The following is a 17,716-nucleotide window of genomic DNA, read 5'->3' as shown; positions in this document are numbered from 1 at the left end:
CATAGGATGACAATTATTGATGGAGCATAAAAACTGCAGCTAAAGACTGTATAAAGAAGAAAACAGAAGTGATGTGGGAAGAGATGAAAAGATGAAAAATTGACTAGAGAAGAAAATTGGAATGAGCTAATTTACAAAAGAAAATGAACAAACCATGGCCAGGTAACTCTGAATAAGATTAACTGCTACACATTTCCTTCCTCTTTGGAATTTTTATCTTATTTAGACTTCTATTCCACTTTTCTATGTAACGGTGCTATACTCTTATAAACTGTGATTCCACTCTTACGTAAGTTTGCTAGCTGGGTGTTAAGCGAGATCCTCTGTTTGCATAAAGTGGTATATCACTATCAACTTTGTATTGTTACTCAAATTTAAGCCAGCCGAGGATTTGCTCCATTGACTTTCATGGATTTATTTTTAATTTATTACTCTGAGTTCAGAATCAAGTGCTCTGGATATAAATCTTGAACATAAATAGACAATTTCCAAATCTAAACAGTATAGCCACAAGTACCATACAGAAAAACAAGCTAGGCATGTATAGAACTGTCTGAAAAGTTAACCAAATGCTGCTGTGCATTTGTTAGTAGTTTACTGTTTATTAAACAATAAATCAAGGTCCAAAAAACCTAATTAATTTAAATGAAGTATTGTTTAGTGAAATAGGAGCCTGTCAAAATAGGTGTTGGGGAGGACAATTAATTGGTACAAATGTGAGTGCAAATTTTGTTTTTAAACTTTAAAGCATGTCGTTTGTAGTATACAACGTATGTGCACAATACAAATTTCATACATTTTCCTCAGTGACAATAAAAAGCGCAGTTTATTATAAACTGAAGTAAAAATTAAAATTAAAAAAAAAAAATAAAATCACAGTTTTGTCATTGGTATGTGAAGGTTGTTCCAAGGGCCCATCCAGAGCTCCTCTTCATCTGACTGTGTGTGTTCACTGTGCGACTCCAAGGGCTCTTTGACATCCTCATTATCAACAACTGATTCTTGCTCTTCTGTGCTTTTCATTTTGGAGCCCCCTGGCTTTGTTACTATATTTTCGGCCCCTATAGTAGAGGAAGCAAATGAGACACTGCAAGGTCTTGTGTTCATTTTATCACTAGATGTTCCCTTTGACAACGTGTTCAGTGGGACATTCTCCTCGTGTGTCACTGCAAGCTTGTCCAGTTTCTTGAATTGTTTCCCCAGCCTCACTGGAGATGTGACTTTTAAATTATTACCAAGGCAAACGCGACGGGTTCTGACAATAGAGCCATTCTGTGCAATGTAGATGTTACCATTGATGTTGTTTTGAATATTTGGGTTATTAAGACGATTCCTCTGGCTGGAATCGGGAGCACTGTCTTCTCCAGTGGAGCTGGTCTCATACTCCGGGTCGACTATCAACTTGATCCTTTTCTTTCTGGCCCACTGTTTGACAATAAATAGAAATGTCATTAAATCTCAGCACTATTTCTTGCAGTTTCCTGCCCTTTTTCTATCTGTTATCTAGACACTCATATGAATTTTTATCAACTTGGTCTTTTGTACCCCTCCTTTCAGGTTGTACACAGATAATTCTTAATTGTTTTGATTACCACTGTGTGCCACTTTGCGTGAACGTGCAAACAATTCTTTGTACTAAAAAGTTATAAGAAAGACAAACTCATTTCAGTTTGTGAACTGCATAATGCGAGTCAGAGTGTATAAAAACTATGATGTTTTTCTTCAGGTTTGGAAAGTAGTGACAAATTTGTGGTGTGGGTTTTTTTTTTTTTAAAAGATGCATTCAATTCTGCTCTCGTCAAGTCATAGTGCACCTTCTTTGGAGAATTCTGAGGATGGAGACATTACTTTCTGAAAGAAAACTTCTGTAAATCACAATATTGGTAAGCCAGTCATATTTTGACAAAGCAATGTCTCAGTCTGTCTTACAAAGAGAGATGAAAACCAACTAGATAAATTACCCTTTCCAACAGAAACTGGAAGGCACTGATGATGAAGCCATTGTGTAAGTGATACTTCTAAGAAACTACTGTACTAATGGGTAAATGCTAGGAAGGCCTTAGAAGTTTTCTTCCAGAGTATTACTACATTGAAAATTCAGTGCAGAAATGGCATTGAGCAGGTCCGTTTTACATGCACAACACATCAAGCAGAGAAAGATCTCAGAACCTACACAAGGGAAATTCTCAGGCATGAGGTTGGCAAAATTGGCTGGTTAAAAAAAGAAAAGCTTGATATAAGGCTTTGTGCCAGTTCCAGTCTAGTGGGATCAATGGAGATGCTTTGCTATTAAATGGAAGATGGTGGAAAAATGAGACTTTAGATTTTATATAATTTATATATTTTTTTAAGAGTTAGTGCAAACAATTTCCATGTTGCTGTGACTTTGTACTAATAATGATTACACAAAACTCATTACTTATTTTAATTTATAATTGATCTTTTTAAAATAAATGCCTCCTTGCAGTACACTGAAACAAGCTACTATCATTCTTGAGTTAATAATGAAAACACTGTTATTTCACTAAGGCAGCAGATACCACCACAGTTAACTCCCACTGCAATACATACACATGCACACAAGAAAAGCCAGATTTTAGAGAAAGAAAATCATGCAAGGTACAAATGGGTGGTGATTACTCTTAAGCTTTTGAGAAGTTACACTTTGTACAAATTACTTAGAGGCCTATTCTTTTGTTCCTGATAAAGACATACAATCTTCTTCACACAGATATATTCAGGTGGATGAAAAGACTGACTAGTTTAAATGGGATTTACATTAAAACACCGGGTGCAGCTACAACTTTGTGCTATATGGGAAAACAAAAAAGTAGGTAAGGGATCATAAATCTAGTTCACATTTCAACTGGAATTAAAGACAGTAGTTGAAAAGTTAGTGTCAGGCTTTGCAGCTCAACACCAATTGTCCTGCCAGCCTAACTCCACAGCAGGCTCAAGTATCTTAAAAATTCAAACGTTTTTCTCTCCCCCATCTAACAGAGAATTCCTGGCAAAGCTTTCGTGTATATGCCAGAATTTGTACTAGCTTTAAAGTACTCACTCACAAGACTAATCCAATACTGGCTCAAAGCTTTAATTTTATTCAGGCTTCTTACAGCTTATCTGGATAAATCTAGTGGTTAAGAAACAGCTCTGTGGCTTTTGATACAAGGTAAGTAAAGCACAGATAGCTTAGGTGTATACAAAGCTTGCATACCCTCTGTGCTGACAGCACGGATAAAAGCTCCACGAGGAGGTACATCATGCAGAGGTTGTTTCTTATTTGACAACACAAAGGCCACTTGCGCTCTCAATAACAAAGGTCCTTCCTACGTAATCACACTCATTCTGAGCAGAACTGTGCTAATGAAAGTGCTACAAGATTTCTCTATTGAATGACATCAGATATTCCAGGTAATTGAATTTTAAAAGGCAGATACCAAAATACAGAACATAGGTGATTGTTACCTTCAGCAACACTTTGCTGTTTCACATCTCAAACTTTTAAACAGATGATTAAAAAAAAACAAAACCCAACATCACTGTACTGTTAGGTAGGAAGGGCAGAAGTTGGAAAATGTGTTCCATTTCTTTTTCTGACCAAGCTCACTTTGTACACCTACCTCTGCATTCCTGTCTTATACATCACTGGTACCTGAAACCTGAACCCCATGATCCAGAAACAGTTTAATCCCAGCTCTGCTAGTAATACTCTGCAGTTTTGGGAGTGTTGCTTTGCTGCAATTTCAGTTGACCTCCCTGCAAATAGGGCTGATGTTTACAGCAGAGAACTCATCTGAAGATCAGCAAATGCTGTACGGTAGGGGAACATAAGGTGAAACCACATATGACTTCTAAAGTCTTTTCATCCTCATCATCATCCCTGTTCTTCACTGAATTCCATGTTTTGCCCCTTTTCCTTCCTGCAGTGTTCCATTTTGTGACAGACATAACCTGCATGAACATAGGGCCCTTAATAGGTTTGTGCCATCAGGTTTGTCAAGCTATCCATCACAGCTAATTCAAAATGCAATGTTACTTTGCTTAACATTGCACATAATGCAAAAAGGATTAAATCTAAGAATCAACACAATGCCTCTTTAACTACATCATTGAAATTAGCAGAGAAAAAGAAGTACTCCTTCCTGTCATTGCTCAATGAAAATTAATCTTTCTATATCCACCACTAGGTATACCTGAGTAGTTTCTCAGAGGAATTATCTTAGTTTGGTTTTCTGTAGTTCTGTCCTTAAGACAGCATATAGGGTTCAAATGCTGAAGCAATAAGCTTTGACATTTTCTTTTTGGCTGTCTCTAGTCAAGTGTGTATTGCTTAGGAAAGACCACACAGAAGGCACAGCAAACAAGATCACTCCTTACTGCAAAACATCCACCTACTGTTGCTCCTTTTTAAAAGGATGTAGAATCACCAGTAGTCTCTGACTCTGTAACGGCAGTATCCAGGGTCTCATGTGATTGAGACCGACTGTTTTCCTGGGACATCTTTTTTCTTATTTTCTTTCTTTTCATATTGGTGTCTGAACTTTGATTCTCAGTATCAGGGGAAGTAGCAGTTTTACCAGAAGTGGCACTAGTTGTGCTTTTTGTCCCTTCAGTACCTTTGGAAGTAACACTGATTTCACTTTCTAGGCAAGAAGATTCATTCTTACTGATAGTTTCCTCCCTGTCACTAGCATCTATATCAACCTCTTCTGTGCTTTCATCCACGCTATCCTCACCATCAATAGCCGATTTTCCTCTCTTGTCTTCTTCAGCAGAAGCAGTTTTTGCATTGGCAGATGTTTCAGAAACTGCCTTATTTGTGTTATCTGCCGTCTTACTGGGGCTTGCGCTGACTTGCTCCACATCTGCTTGTTCATCGTCTTCTGACACTTCTTCTATCGTATCTTCTATTTCAAGGCTGGCAGAAGAGGTTTTGCTCTTATAGCTGGAACCTGAAGTCTTCCTGTAGCTCGTGTCCCTGTCACTACCTGATGCATTAGAGCTAATATTTGATTTCTGGCTGGATTGCCTCGCTCTGCCATGACAGGTCCCTCCCCTACTTTTTATACTGGACCTTTCAGTGCTTCTTCTACTGCTGGACTCGCTAGTCCCTGATTTGCTGTACGAACTTCGCGCAGATGAGCTCTTTGACAGGCTACCATCTTCATCGCTGTCAGAGTCTTCCTCATCATTGTCCTCTTCAGACGAGTCCTCCTCTGATTCACTGCTAGAGCTGGATCCAGAGTCATCGTCAGAATCCCCAAAATCATGCCCAGCTTCTTCATCCGAGTCCACAGTACTTTCAGTGGCTTCATCTTGGTCCAGAGTTACTTTCAAATAGTCTTTATCTTCTGACTCCGAACCAGAGCTACTACTTTTCACGGATGAATCATCTGAGATGTATTTTCTTCTTTTCTTTTTCTTCTTCTCATAATCACTATCCTCGTGTTCACTCTCTGCTGTGATATTTATTGAAACTCCTGATTTTGCTTCTTCTCTTTCATATTCTTCCTCTCCTTTTCCTCTTGCATGCACTGAATCTTTGCTAATAGGCTCTTGAAATTTTCTGGCGACACTAATGCGTTTTAACACATGATTTAGTTTTCTCATTGAAGGTCTGTCATCTGTCGATTTCTGGAAGTAACTTCCTCTGATAATCATGCTTTTCTCACCATCCACTTGGCGAGCTGACATCAACTTGGCATAACTGGAATCTTTCCTACCGCCTTTCACTTTCTGCAGAATCATCGGAAATATCTTTGCTTTCTTCCATGGAGAACGAGCACACTCTGTTCTTCCTTCTGGTCTGTGAGCACTGACTGCTACACGACTTAAATGCACCACTGCTTTTAGTTTCCTTTTTCCCTGGCTGGTCCTATATGCTCTTCCAGAACCATGTCTTAGATCCATCCCACCACCTAAAGGTCTACCTTCTATCTGAGCCCCTGCTCTCTGGCTTATACCTCTGCTTGAAGGACCTCTGCCTTGACTCATCCCCTGCAAATTATGAAAATGGAACTTGATTACTATTTGCAAGATAGTTATTATGAAAACTCGTACCCTAAAATAAGTCAGTAGGAACAAATGCAACATTTTTTCCCAGCATCAAAACTAACTTACCTGTTTTAGAATAGCTTTTTACCAAAGTTATGGGGAAAGTTTTACTTCTAGAACAGGCTGCAAGTGCACAACTACCTTACTCTGCAACAGGGAAAAATATTGGCTCAGAAATGTTATCTCTTCTCATTTAATTAAAACCCATGTGATGGATTAAGAGTCTAGTATTTCTGAAAATTAGATTAAAAAAACCCAAGGAACATTTACGTCAACTTTCTTCTGGCTGCCACTGACATTTTAAAATTTCTTTACATTCCGTTGTGAACTTTATGATAAATTAGTTTAGGTGACTGCTTTTCTCAGTGGAAAATCACCGGTTATAGGCTGAATATTAGTAATACCCCATTTGGTTAACAACATAAAATGGAATTACCTAAGGCTATGTGGATTTTTCATTGAACAAAAAATCTACATTGAGGGAAAAATAGGTGTGGATATTAAAAGAAACTCTGCAATTCCTTTTTATTTCTAGAAAAAGGAAAAGAGGTGCTGACACAAAACTTTACCGGTCATCAGAAAGGCAAAAAATGATTAGCGGTGGAAGAGCCACTTATTTGGTCTATACAGAACACAATATTCTAATCAATTGCAAAATACATTTGACAAGGTTTAATGGTCTTTCATGTTGTTGCAGAGATGGAATCAACACACCAGAGACACTTACCTCTTCTGCTGTTGATCCATGCGGACTATAGTAGTAGCCACCATCATTCTCCACCACAACTTCCCCATACTCATCGTACATTCCTGAAGGAGACAGCAATCGGCGGCGGCTCCCATACTGAGGCAGTTCATACCTGGCAAAAACACCATCATCTCTTCATAACGTGCACCAACATGTTCACGTGCGTCTCCACACACAGCAACAAATACACACACATCCCGAAAGGACAAGAATTTCTTTGCTCTCTTTTCTCTCTACCTTTGAGAAGACTTTTTTTTTTTTTCCTTAGCAGTAACACAATGCAAAACCTCTTCCTATTGCAATTTGCTGCAAGCCCGTTACAACTGGAGGGTGACCCGCATTGCCAGGTCTCTGGGATCAATCAAGAATCCCCCAACTGCAATGACCTTCTTTCCAGGTACCTGATTTTTTGGGGGATCTTTTTTATAATTACGGAATGAAAGAGCAGGTTCCCTGGGATCAGTTCTGGAGAATCCCTGCGAGCTTGTAAGAACAGCAATAATCCCTGAAGTGCTTGCAGTCAGATGGGCATTATCAGAACAAGGCAAGATGATGTTTTCTAGGTGAATGTAAAAGGCCAGACGTTGGCTGGGAACTGTGAGCAGAAAGTATCAGTCACTGAACTCAGGCTGGGGAGCCACAAAAGGGGAGGAGATAATGGAAATTAATTTCCAAGACAGCAGAAATACGCAAATAAAAAAGTGAATATAAAACCAGTATGATAGATGGGGTATACACTCTGCAAGCATAATAATTAGATTCCTAAAGAAGCAGAGAGTTATACAATGCCTCCTCGACTTTAGAAGTTTTGTTGTCAGTGCATGCCTTCGTGGACACAAAGATTAAAGTAATCCTGAGGTGAAGGAAAGTCTCCAGATTAGATGCTGTAATAATAAACATCACCAACCTGGAAAAGCAGCATTTTCAGAAATACATAGGAAAAAGGAAAATATACCCGTGCTCGTAACTGTAGTAATCTTGCCCATAGTATTCCTGCCCTGGATCAATTCCAGACTCCATACTTAACTCCTGTCAAAAGAGAAACACTGAATGAATGTGAACAGTTACACACAGTATGACTGATGAAAAAGGCACAAAGAATGGTATCCCAAAGCACAAACAAGCAAAATAAAAAATGATAATAATTTGAGGAACATCGACAACTGTCAAGAACCATAATGAGAAGACAACAGGAGCTTTAAATGACCCCTTCCCTGGTGTATTCCCTGGGAGTGACTGTTCTAAGTCAGCTAAATGCAGATGCTGTTCTAGTGTGGGATCCTGTACAAAAACCTCATTCTGTAAACTGGACTCACAGCAAATACGCTGTCACTTCTTGTGCCTCTCTCAAAGGAAAAAGCTGCATTGAAAGATTAGGGCTATTTTACATACACTGTTTGTCAGGTCTCTTTTTTAAATGTTTTCTCAACCATCAACATCATGAGCAGCCTTGGACTAAGCTAAGTACTTGTCTGTATCCTACAAAAGCACCAGTGTGTCCTTAAGCTCCTTTCACACACTGCTTGGTATGAGGCTGCTCTGTGGAATACCTCTGAACTGCAGTATTGACACAGAGCACGAGGGCTTGGGTTTTGGCAAGGGACTGCATGTCATCTCTATCTCACAGCTTCCTAGAGGTTTTTCTTTTGACCAATGAATTTAAAGTTGTGTCAGAGCATCTCGTTGTAATTACTTATAATGACTGCAGAAACGATCACCATTCTGTACCACAAAAATACCATCAACAGCAACGTCTCACAAAAGCTACATTTGCTCTATTGCTTATTCTCAAAACGATATTGGGTCTAAAAGATTTGAAATAGAAAGTATTGGGTTTATAATGCAGAGCGGCCTTTGCACTTCACAGCAGTGTGCTAATGCTTTCATTACCTTGGCAGGCCAACTGCTTAGTTCATCTCTAGGTACAATAACCAATTATCAGTTGACTGACATCTGAAAAAAATAGATTGCGGTTGGACAGCAAGGAAATTATTCTGTCTGTGAATATGGACACGAAGCTAGGAAAGCTTTCAGTCTGTGTGACAAAGTCCATGGGAGCAACTAAAAGATGCTCAAGGGGAAAATACCAAGACGCAGTAAATTTAAGGTATTTAATTAAAACAACATAAATGGGGTAACAATGTCAGGACTATCCTTTTCATGTAAAAGAGTCAGGGGAAAAATATTACCTAAGACAGACAAGTTTTTATTAGGAAATTATGTAAAAGCCATTAAAAAAGTTATAGAATAATTAAGAAATGAAAAATACTGGTACCTCTGGTCTGAGAAGAGAAGGTCTCAGCAACTGCTGTTGCTACAAAAGAAAATTAGAAAGGGGTTAATTAAGCAGCAACACTTAAAGTGCAGGTCATTTGTGTTTGAGTTAAGATTGGAAAGAAATCCTAAAAACACAGGTCCTTCAGAGCGTTTTGTACAGGAGTCACCTGGATACTTCCACACTCAGTGAGAAGTAGAACACTGCTAAGCACCTAAGGTAGTAAAATCACTTTTACAGTCCACTACTTCTTTTGCCTAATATAAAATCAAATTCCCAGTTTATGTGGTGATTATCTAAATTATTTGACTCAAGAACTTCTGTCAGAACCCAAGAGAACTATCGTGTGCTGTATGTTGGAGACAGCAGGGAGACAATGGCAGACAAAAAATTATCCACAACAGGTAGAAAGCAAATCTATGGGAATTGGCAGTAAAGTCTGTGATTCAGCTATTAAAACCTGAAGTGATTTGATTTCTTACACAAGCTTCTACTGCAATACCATTGCTTTAATTCTCTGTCTATATTTACATACTTCTGTGGCTTTTAACTGAGTACCTCGCAACCACAAATACACTCTAATTCACAATACCAGTAAGACAGTGAAGGATTATCTCACTCGTTTTCTCTACAGCTTATGTGTGATTTCTTTCTGTATGCAGCATGCAGTGAAAAAAGCATGCTGACGTGAGGGAAAAGACCCCAGGAGGCTGCATGGAGAGGACTGACAGGACAATATGGCTCCTCGCAGGTGTGTCACAGCTAAACATGGGTCACTTTTAGTAGTCATGTTGTTAATTACTCTGCAGCTCCAGTTTTCTGCAAATGACAGACCGATGCACATCACTTGCCATTTTGTAAATTAGGATCAGATTTTCTCAGGAAAATTAGTACCGTTGTCCCCACACTCCTCCCAAAACTTGGTGGCACTATTTCAGCCAAGTTTCTTGGCCAAAACCAAATCCTGAGAGATGGGGAAGTTCTGTATCTAAATTAAGAGACACAAATCAGCTCTGCAAAGGGAGGAAAAATCACAGCAGAACAACAGAAAGCTTGCAATTTGTAAAACACTACTGAATCAGGAGCAGTAGGCTCCAGACACACACCTTAAAATTAATAAAACTGATCCAGCTCTCAGCAGTAAATATCAGCCTTTATGATAGAAATGTATGTTGGAGAACTTTCTAATTATTAAATGAGTTCATTCAGATTTCTGAAGGAAACTCTCCATGTTACTCATTGCTGGAGAAAAAAATGCTGCAAGAACAACAGACTACACTGAGTTGCAGAGAAGGTCTGTGTAGTCCAGTACCAGGCCCATGACAGTGGGCCGTGGCAGATGATTAGCTGTGCCGTAATAAAACACAGCAAGCGTGGAGGGAATTCCCTGGGAAAATCTTTTTGGCAGTTTGTCGAGCAGCAACCTCCTAGTGTGGAGGTTAGTTTGTCCCACGATGGTTACTAGCACCCAGTGACTCTATGCCTTGTGAACTTTTTGAACCACTTTATATTTCTGGCCTCTAAAACACCCAGTAGCAATGAGTTTCACAACATAGACTGTATGGGAAAACTATGTTGATGAGATTAATATTTTAAACATAATTGGGGAACAGCCTTACCTCTTGCTGTGCATATCCTCGCCTAGAAGTCAGAAAAAGAAAAAAAAATATTAGTATTCTTCTGTGAGACTATATAAAGATGCATATAGCCATTCTTTCTGGAGAGAGGTGAAAAGATAATGTAATTAGAAATATTACTAGCAAGAAAAGAAATACATACCTACAATATAAAATATGTTTTTCTTTATATTTGCTCTGGACATATGAATTATTGCATGAGAAAGGCTAGGGAATCTTTGGGATCTTTTCTTGCTTTAGATTGCAAATGAATGAGAAGAAATCCCCAATCCCCAAAAGCCAGAGAGCCAGTGCACCCAGTGGAACACAGCAAAGGGAAAGGGGCTGACTGCTGTGTTTGGTTTTCCTTGCGTTCCCGTAAGAGAGGTCCAGCCCAGTCACCTTCTCTGTTGCCTCAGAGACCATCTACAAAGAGACTCTTATTTCACGCATCTGCTTAAGCAGTGAAACAGTTTCTCTTCTACTTCTGGACTTTCTGTATCCACTCGGGACTTGCTAGAAATTGGCCTGGAGCTTCTATTACTAATTTCTTGTAACAACATTATTATTAAAATTACACATTTCCTCTGCAGGGGGGAGTTAAATTATTTTTGCTATCCATGATTATTTTGCCACAGGCTTTGTGCTTTTGATCTTATTGGAATTTTTTTTGTTTTTGTTTTAATTCATTTTCTTGGAGCCATTCATATGCATGACAAATGCACTTATGTCTATTAAGTTTTCTATTTTCATATTTTGTGCCAGAATATTAAAATGGTTTAGACAAAACTAGGGAATAGCAATTTAGGTCTTAGCATTATTATTAAGGATAAGCCTGGGTTTTGTTTGGTTTTTTTTTTAAGAAGGAAAGGGTAAATGCTCAAAACTATGTTGAGCTTAACCCAGTACACAGACAGCAGTCTAGAGAAATTCTTTAATTACACTTCAGTAAATAATAAAGAACAGAGTAGAAGTCCTTTTAATTCTTTAATATCACCATCTATAAAGTTTTCTATTAATATTCAGCACATGGAACTGATTATCAGCATTAAAATAATGCTGTTGCCCATATAATATAAAACTAACGAACAACGGAAATGAAGATTTATCATCAAAAGATGATCGGTGACTTTTCAAATCCCACTTGAGGAACACTGTATTTAGTTTCCATATCGCCTACAACAATCTTCAGATAAAGAAGGTCTTGTGTTGCACAGAGGATAAGTAAGCCTATTACTCTTAGTTGCTCTCGAGTAGTCGCTATATTGCAGATTAAAAGCGTAATGCAAGTAATTCTCATTAAATTTGGAATTCAACTTTCTTAAAAATAGCACCATGCTGTGTTTTGAGAGATGCTTATACTTCTCTTATAGTTTTGTGTGGCCATGATTAGAAGGAAAAAAAACCCCAAAAGACAAAAAATACCCATTCACTCAATACAGCACAAGGATCTATTCTGAGAAAAAGGCAAAGGTCAAAACAACATCATTTGTTTCCAGGAACAAATTAAAGCTCTCCACCGAAGGAGGAATTGCTTCTGGATAAACATTATCAGCCAGACTTCACTGCAGTCAGTCAGAGAGAAATCTTCAGTGCAAAATGGGAAGCAAGGCCATACTGCCTATGATGATGTAGGATAATATGACAGCTAGTATACACTGCTGGTACTTAACATGAAAGATAAAACAAGAATGAATTTACATGTACAAAATGTGCCGACCTTTCGCAGGTCTGTATTGCTAACATAGGTTAAAGGAACTGTGATTTGCCTAAAGCAACAATTTTTCCCAATTACTGGCATCCCAGCAGGCATTTGCTATTTCATACTTTATAACTGTTTTCATATTAAAAGCAAAAGCATCATAAACCCCAAATACTACAGATACTACTCAGAGGAGGCAACTGCTTATCAGTTTGCCCTGACTCTTAAAACGGAGGTTTCCTGCAGTTGATAGATGGAACTGAGGCGAAAGAATCTGGAAGGGAGACGAGTAATGATATGCTCCTGCTCAATTTCAGCTTTGCAAACGGGTTTGCAAAGAAGTGCTCTCCACTGATGCAATCTCTGCTCCTGCTCAGAACTCAACCCAGCCAAGCTGATGATGAAAAGGTCAGAGATATACCCAGGGTCACATCTCACCCTAATTAACCAAATCAGACAACCTGAAGAGGGGTCAATAAGCTTATATATGCTCAACTTCTTACCAACTAATATATTGGTTGTAATACTTTGTAGTGCTGCAGAACTGCAGTAGCATCCAAACACCTCAATGAGACAGAACTTCCCTGGGTTAGGTTAAAAATACACGCTACTGGTACAGTTTCTTTCCCAGTCTAATAGAATGATTTTTTTAACAAAGGCTATTCAAAAAACCAGCAGGAGAACAAAGGTTGCATTAATTCCAGACAAAATGAAACTAGGTTTTGTAAACTTTCCAACTTAATAAAGGTTTCCAGCATGAGCAAGCAGGTATTCCTCATTAGTGAAGAGCTGATTACCGTGACCCCCACAAACTCTTCTGAGAGTGATGAAACTGAATAGTTAAAAAGGAGCTCCTGTGTGATGTTCATTCTTTCTGCTTAAGGAATGCCACAAATAACTGTAGCTGAATAAAACCTTTGGAGTTTATGCTGTGAATTACTAAACACCTGCAGCTTTGCTGCATGACACTACACACTGCAAAATTAGGTCATATTTGTCTAATATTTCACTAGTGATGTAATGAACTTCACAAAAGCATCTGTTATGGGTCTACAAGCTCTAAAGTGGGATTTCGGTACTTAAATTCAAATCTCTGCCTTACAGGTTGATCCACTCTGAACATGTTTAGCACAACAATTTCTCATGCTCATCTCTGCACACTTTCCACTGTCCCACTGTCTCCGTGCCTGGACCATGGCAGGCACACCGAAGCAAGTACACATGTAAGTCATCTTCCAATTCTGGCTCTTAAATCTTAGAAGTTTCTCTACCTAATAGCTGCTGAACTTTGACAATTTGCTGCTGGTGCTGCAGTAGTGCCACTCTTGGGGAATTTAGCATCATCGGCAGGTATTTTACATGCATGCATCTCGTAAATTATATGGTTTCTGTTACAGCAAAAATGCTACGATCGATAATCATTCCCCTCACACATTTAGCTACTATACGTGTCTTGGAACTACAGTCTAGCCCAACAACAGGTTTAAGCAAAGAAAAATTCCAATGTATCAGCGAAACTTGTGTGATGGAGTTCACGGAGTTTGGCTCTGGGACAAAGAAAGAGAAACTACCTTCAGCAGTTTCCGACTGAAGCATCCATACATGTCCTAACTGCAGATTTAGAAAAAAAGAGAAAAGAGAAAAAGCCAAGCACCATGGAAATGCTGAGTATCTCTAGACAGTCTGATAAGTAATTAATTACCTTTTTTTCTCAGAATTACAACATTTGATACTGAACTGGGTTTTTAGTTTTTCTTCATCATGTAATATTTGCCTTTCCCAATATGTTCTTAAAAATTGTCATTTGAAACATGAATATTTTGAATTTTGGCAAAAGACTAAAAGGAAACTTGCAAGTTGAACTAAACCAACATTCATTTAAATGCCAAAACTGCTTTTACCTACCATTTTTTTTTTCCAAAGGACAAGCTAATTTACTGTAATTGACATATTTAATGTAAAGATCTGATTTAGATGACTGTGAGCAAAAAAGCCAGTAAGTAAATCCATATTACATGGATTTTTACAAGTACTTGAAAAATCTTCACCTGGTGACACTAATCAGAGTGACTTTATTACAATTTAAGTGAGATGTTTCAGCTGTAAAGCTCATGGCAAACTAGCATGAAAGTTGAAGAGAGATGCCAACAACATGCACAGGCAAAATAAAAAACAAACAAATGCTTTGTACATTAAAGAAATTTACAAAATAAAAACTTTTAACATGCAGTTACAATACAAAAAATGCAATGGAAGGCAGAACATAGGTAACAGGAGGGAAGACAGCCAGGTTTACTGACAAATCAAGACAAAACCCTTCTTCTGACTTGAGATGCAAACGTGAGCTGAAAGAAAGCATGCCAGCATAGCAGAACGCTGCGTCATCTCCCACGGAATAAGATGATGCATTACTGCAGTAACTCCTTCTTACTATTGCTGAGCCTGCTTCCTACCAGCACTTGCTTTCTTTGACATCCACTATTTGACAGTAAGATTCCTCCCAGGTGGTACATTTTACGGGCAAAGCAAGAGATTCCAATTACAGCTGCAGAAAAATCACTCTGCTTACTGATAATACCTACAGTGAAGGCTGCTTAACATAAAGCAGTATCAAGCCCTCTGCCGTCTATGACCAATCCTTGGGTAAAAATGGACAGTTTTCCCCAAGAATTTTTGGTAAACAGACTAAGAACCAGCATCATGGAACAGCAAGATGTAGCTCTGAGAAAACAACTTGCAGAATTATTATACATTACAAATTTCCAAGTAAACAGGAAAGACAATGTCTCTCAATTTTGGGATTAGGACTGAATAAGTGGTGATATACAGCAGAGAAAGGGAAAAAGTCTGAATTTCTAGAGAGTCTGAGGCAGATACCATGTGCTGCATTAGAGTCATCTCACTCAAAATGTTACATGCAGAAAACATCCAACCGTAAATATTACAGTGCTGTCGACTGAGACGGAAAGCGTTTCTCAAGTTCCTCCACAACACAGCTCAAGTTGCCATTCTGCTGGTTGTGCTCAGTCACAGCTTCTGGAGTTGGCAGCTCTGCTGTTGCAACCGGTTTGAGCTTAGAAACGTGCTTGGGCAGAACGTGGTTTTTGTCTATTTGGCTGTACATGTTGGCCACAGACTTTTCGATTGCTGCTAAATTCTGAACGTTTTTAAGAATACCTTTCAGCTCCCTACGGGGAGGAGGCTCTGGCACTGTGGCCAGTGGTGGTACAGCTGGCTGTTTGGCAGGGGATTTTGAATGCTTGGCAGGGGAGAGGTGCTGAGTGCCAAGAGGAGATGAAGAAGAAAGAGAAACTGTGGGCGGAGGATGTGCTGGCAACAGAGGAGGGCATGGAGGTGGTGGTGGAGGTGGCAGCAGTGGAGGTGGGGGTGGGGGAATTTTAGGCGGAGCTGGAATGCTTTCTATAACTTCTTTGGTCTGAGGAGCTAGAAAACTTTGGCAAACTGATTTCTTTATCCTAAAAGATGGAGGAGTTGGTTTGCGAGTTGGTGGAGGAGAAAGTTCTTCAGGACAGTCGTGGTGAGTGATGATTACAGAGGGGACCGCAGAGGCCTCCGGTTCAACTCCTTCAGCACAAGGTGTTGGAGAGGACAGAGGAGAAGAGCGAAGGCAAGGAGAAGCAACCACGCTTCTAGGAGACTGCTCTAGCACGTTCTCTCCTTCTTGGAAACAGATGCTGTGCGTTGGCGATCGGATTGATTTCACATCAGGAGATTTCACTTGCTTCATTTCCTGCAAAGCCTGCTGCTCAAACTGTCTTGCCTTCTCTTTTACAGTTAGCTTGGGGCCACTTATTTTTTGAAATAGTGGACTGCTAATATCAACACTGCTATGTTGATTTTCAGTTCCTTCATTCTCTGCTTTGAGTCTCTCCTGTTGCCACTGAATGGGGTCCATGATAACCGGCCTACTCGGAGAACCAGGCGTGAGACTCTTAGTAGTATGAGTTGGTATTGTCCATGCACGGTGACTGCCTCCCAAAGAGGCATCTCTCAAGACTAGTCTTGAAGGAGAAAGAGTATCTAGAGTATCGTTTCTTTTCCGTAGAAACCCAGCAGCAGCAGGACTTTGAGTGACACCTTCCACATATAATGGGTTTTGAGTAGTTAATGGGTTCTCATCAGATAAAAAAGTAATGTTACTTGAAGATTTGGGGAGATTATTGTTCAATGATCCATTGATATTAGATTGCTTGTGAGCCTCAATAGCACGGGAAGCAAAGCTGCTTATAACTCTCTGACGGTCTCCTTCTTCTAAGACTGACTTTTTTCCCCTGCTTTGTTGGAAATGGTAGAGAAGAAAAAGACTTGAAAGAAAAGAAGATAACCACATGTGAGGAAACATGCATGGACATAGATACTTATGAGAGAGAAAAAAAAAGAATTTATGATATGAATCAGAGCCAATAAATTACTTCTAGCAAACTACTACTATCCAACAGAAAGACCACATTTACTAGGCTACTGGGCAAGACATTTACTTTTACATCTTCTTTAGGGGAGAAGGACTTGAGGAGGAAGAAAAATCAAAACAAGTTTGCAGCTACTCAGCAAGTTCAAAAATGAGTTAACCTCTTCAAAAACCCTTTAGATTGCAAAAGTATCACTCAGTAGCATCCCCTGTCTCCCCGGTGACACAAAACATCAATGCTACATAGTTGTGCGATACAGTTTCTCTATGAGATAATATGGAATCGTGGTATGTATACTGCACGTGTATAATTGTGTCTCCATTGTTCAAATGGCAGTGGCACTGTGACATACTGCACACAGCCAACACAGAATATTCACAGGGATTTTTAAGTTAAACCTATTCTATAATAATTGTGCATCAAAACTCTGCTGTTCTATAAAACACATGTACGATTAGGTAGTGTTTAAGTGTGCCTGCACTGCCTTTTAAGGACTAGCCATAGGTCACACACAAAATTACAGCCGTGGTCAGAGCCAATGGTGAGCCTGAAATCACGGTCCCAGGAGGAGTCTGAGGTGCACCCGGGCACACCTGAAGCGTAGACCTGTAGGGTCTCTGTGAGGCAGACGACGGGAGCTGAAGCCAGTCAGCTGAGATGCACGTTGTACTCAGACCATTCTTCTGAGACTAATTCATAAAGTATTGCCAAGCTGGGCATTGGTTCTTGCATTTACAATACACATATTGATGCAGAAGTATCAATACGCGTATCAATTTCATCCCTGTACCACGTTAATCCAAGCGAAAAACCCCTGCAGTTGGATTACACCGAATTTCTACCCAAAAAGTAGGATGTCTCACCATTTTCTGGAATTCATCTAGCACC

General features: G+C 39.3%; 2 protein-coding genes across 2 annotated transcripts in view; both read right to left on the bottom strand.

Moving 5' to 3' along the window:
* Positions 1–767: 767 nt before the first annotated feature.
* The window catches only part of LOC103924271, a 391,194-nt gene continuing 374,245 nt past the window's right edge, over positions 768–17,716 (bottom strand). The window contains exons 4-5 of the mRNA XM_009332762.1: positions 6,785–6,917; positions 768–1,425 (exon numbers count right to left, since the gene is read on the bottom strand). Of these exons, the coding sequence (XP_009331037.1) occupies positions 874–1,425; positions 6,785–6,917 (685 nt within the window). The 3' untranslated portion in view covers positions 768–873. The remainder of the gene's footprint in view (positions 1,426–6,784; positions 6,918–17,716) is intronic.
* Positions 15,246–17,716, bottom strand: part of LOC103924270 (protocadherin-15) — a 376,716-nt gene continuing 374,245 nt past the window's right edge. Inside the window, exon 31 of the mRNA XM_009332761.1 lies at positions 15,246–16,723. Within this exon, the coding sequence (XP_009331036.1) occupies positions 15,340–16,723 (1,384 nt within the window). The 3' untranslated portion in view covers positions 15,246–15,339. The remainder of the gene's footprint in view (positions 16,724–17,716) is intronic.

This window comes from Pygoscelis adeliae, unplaced genomic scaffold (assembly GCF_000699105.1).
Source record: "Pygoscelis adeliae isolate BGI_AS28 unplaced genomic scaffold, ASM69910v1 Scaffold139, whole genome shotgun sequence".
In the NCBI taxonomy this organism is placed as follows: domain Eukaryota; kingdom Metazoa; phylum Chordata; class Aves; order Sphenisciformes; family Spheniscidae; genus Pygoscelis; species Pygoscelis adeliae.
The sequence above is the reverse complement of the archived record's forward strand: the minus strand, read 5'-3'. Positions and strand labels throughout refer to the sequence as shown.